Source organism: Formica exsecta, unplaced genomic scaffold, assembly GCF_003651465.1.
Source record: "Formica exsecta isolate Colony F162 unplaced genomic scaffold, ASM365146v1 scaffold3, whole genome shotgun sequence".
Classification (NCBI taxonomy): domain Eukaryota; kingdom Metazoa; phylum Arthropoda; class Insecta; order Hymenoptera; family Formicidae; genus Formica; species Formica exsecta.
The window spans coordinates 780,866-783,978 of NW_021850256.1; the positions used below are offsets into that span (position 1 = coordinate 780,866).

At 41.2% G+C, this 3,113-nt stretch overlaps 1 protein-coding gene across 1 annotated transcript in view; it reads left to right on the top strand.

The window, feature by feature from the left end:
• LOC115237531 (protein groucho-like) overlaps window positions 1-3,113 on the top strand; it is a 102,134-nt gene that overhangs the window by 57,757 nt on the left and 41,264 nt on the right. The window contains exon 4 of the mRNA XM_029810630.1: window positions 1,112-1,156. Within this exon, the coding sequence (XP_029666490.1) occupies window positions 1,112-1,156 (45 nt within the window). The remainder of the gene's footprint in view (window positions 1-1,111; window positions 1,157-3,113) is intronic.

Consider the following 3,113-nt stretch of genomic DNA (forward strand, 5'->3'; position numbering starts at 1 on the left):
CGACGCGCTCGCGAAGGGTGAACCGACAATAACTTGGTATCGCTAAGTACGCGTGAACGTTATTCCCATCGCGAATCTTTACGATCGGAAATCTCATGCGTGCGAAATGAGAACCGCTGCACGGTGAGCGAATTAGTTAAAGCCAGCCCCGGCTGAGTCTTGTACACACGATGTAGAAACGATGTTACGAGAAACCGGTCTTTGCTCGACACTCACACGCGCACACGTATACTCTGCGCGCGCGCACACACGAGTCTTTTCTCTCTTTCTCTCATGACAGAGGAGAAGGCGGCGAGAGAGCTGCTGCTCCTTTCTCGTCTTCCTTTTTCTCATTTTCTCTCGACGCGCTTATCCCTCTTACCGACTGGCTGCGGTCTCGCATTACGGCTCAATTTGGTCCGCTTTTCGTAATCTCGTAATCTCATTTGATCGATATAATCTCAACCCTGCAATCGCGAAGGGGCTCTTAAAGGATCCTCAGCGAGGCGTTCTTCCCGCGGCCGTCATTATGGATTCAAGCAACATCTTGGTATACGAAACTCGATAATCCGATTAATCATACGGAAAGTAGCTTTGCCTTTTTTTATATTATGCGATATTTATACGCTAATTTTGATTATTATTTGTACTCGAATCGCGCGTTACGAATATAGCTATTACGTGCTGAATAAAACGTTAATAAATTATTTTATCATTAAAATAATAGACAAAAATAATATTTATCATTTTGCTATACGCATAGTGGCGCTACGTGTATCTGTGGCATTGCATTCGTGGCGCAAATTTATTCGAATGTTGTTCCTTAGCTTTCTGATTAACGGCAAATACGCGTACAATCGTGTTTAGAAAGGATAAGATGACAAAGCTGTAATGTAAATGCGTGAAATGGGTTCCGTGCGAGCAACCTTCCGGCAAAGTTCAGCTTTTGCATGAAAAGACCGCGTTACGCAGTTTATGCACGCATCACCTTACGCTTAACGTCGACGTCGCTTTAACGAAACGCATATAACAATGTATTCAGCTACACAATTATGCTTATACTAATTATGTGTAATATCGACATAACTTGTGCAATTATGTTCTAATCTCTTTGTTTCGTTTACTTTTGCAGTATTACGAGATGTCGTACGGGCTTAATGTGGAGATGCACAAACAGGTAAGGGATTTAATTCTGCTTATATTATTCAAGGTATCGTCGAAACTAGGAACTATATCGTTATGATCGATATAGGTTTGCGGTGATTTATTGATCGTTCAATTGGCACGCTCGCAGGCTTTAATCCGAAATTAAAGGGCCGAATGAGGAGAAAGCTCCGATTACGGGGTGTTTGCGACCCTCCGGGATCTTGGCTATTGAATAAATATGTAAACAAGGTAATAACATGCAAATAGCCCGACCGAGGTTCCCGGTGTTGCTTTTTGCGCAAAGTCTTGCGCAATGAAAAGAAAAAAACAACCAGATTCGCACAACTATTATCGGGAACTATTGAGATTACCATGTTTTCGAGAAGCACTCGGAGTGAATCGTGAAATTTTTTTATTTCTTTCCACGTTGCACGAATCAAATCAAATAAGATTTTTTGTTTTTTGTTTCGCATACAGACTAGCGTCAAACTCTACGTGTTATTCTTGAGTAAAGATTCATTTCGAAAATCTGCATTACAAAGATTATGTAATCAAGTTCCTTTTGCATTGTATCCATATTCATCCTACCGAACGGCCGATTTGAATTTTTTATTTTCTCGCATGTGTGCATTCGTTGACGACAATCACCGCGAAACGTTGATTTCATCCTCCTTCGAAGCGGTCCCTGCTTCTCTTTTTTTTGGACGACGAGAGAAAGATGGTGTTCAATCGAGTAATTTAAAGTCGAGGCTCGTGCGAAGGCAAAAGAAGAAACGCGTTAATCGATCGGCAACGAGATTCAATCTCTTAATTATAGGACACGTCGGTTCGAAATAAAATGCTTAGCGAGAGCTGGCAATCTTTTAATCAGTTATATATACATATAAATCTTGTAAAGAAGTTGCATATTTTTTTTTATTGTTATCTTTAAAATAATTTTTCGATTCGTCATTCGCGAGAGGTTTGAGAGGTATCTTGTTTTGAAACCGACGTACAAATGGATTCATCGAATTATCGGCAAGCCAGCAATATCGACGACGTAGCTTCCGAGTGTCCTAGAGAAGGCATTCTGTACACGCTATTGAACAAGAATCTCGATCAAGTAGAATGAATGGCGATCCTTCCTCTCTTCATCCGCTTTTGATATTCTCTCGCCCCCTCGTCTACGCCTTCTTCATAATCTATCTTTGGCGTAGGCGTGCAGCGACGTGTAATGCTCACGTTTATTGAATATTTAGCAGCTGTGTGAGCCCGTTATTTTCTCCGCTCCCGTTGCGCACGTTCGCTTTGTGTCTCGCCCATTCTTTCCATCTCCTCTCCTTTTTCCGGCAGGATGCGTCTCTCAAATCATGAATAAGATCTCACGACAGGTCTACACAAAACTAGTAGCGACGCAAGTCAGGTAGCAGGTTGCTTATCTCCTTTCTCCTCTCCTTTCCAACATACTCGAGCGATTAATGTGCCGTCAACGCGCTAGCAAATATCTAAGACAGAGTAAATGGTAATTATGCGAATAATATTAAAAATGTGTTTAAATTATTGTCTCGATAAATTTGCATATTATAACATTTATATTTTAAAATTGGATAATAGAGAAAAGCAAAATATATGGAAAAATATTGGTATATAAAAATATATTGATATGTAGATCGCACGAAGGGAAAAGAAGGATAATATTCCGAGAGAAGGAACGGCGATTTTTCTATACGGTCGAGACGCTCGGATTTCCGCTAGTAAGTCTACTGCGTCGCAGTAAAGTTACATACATATTAAGGTTGAATGAGGAGCATAACTCTTTCAGGACTTTCTCCACGTGGATATATTCGTACGCTACATGGAACAGGCCACAAGATATATATCGTGTGAAAGGTGGTATCGGAGCGATGGAATATAAATTCCGATAGGAAATCGCAATACGCGCGCGCGCGATCGTGTCGTATCCGCCGTTTTATGCCTCTGATACCTTCGAGGTAAGCACTCGAGAGACG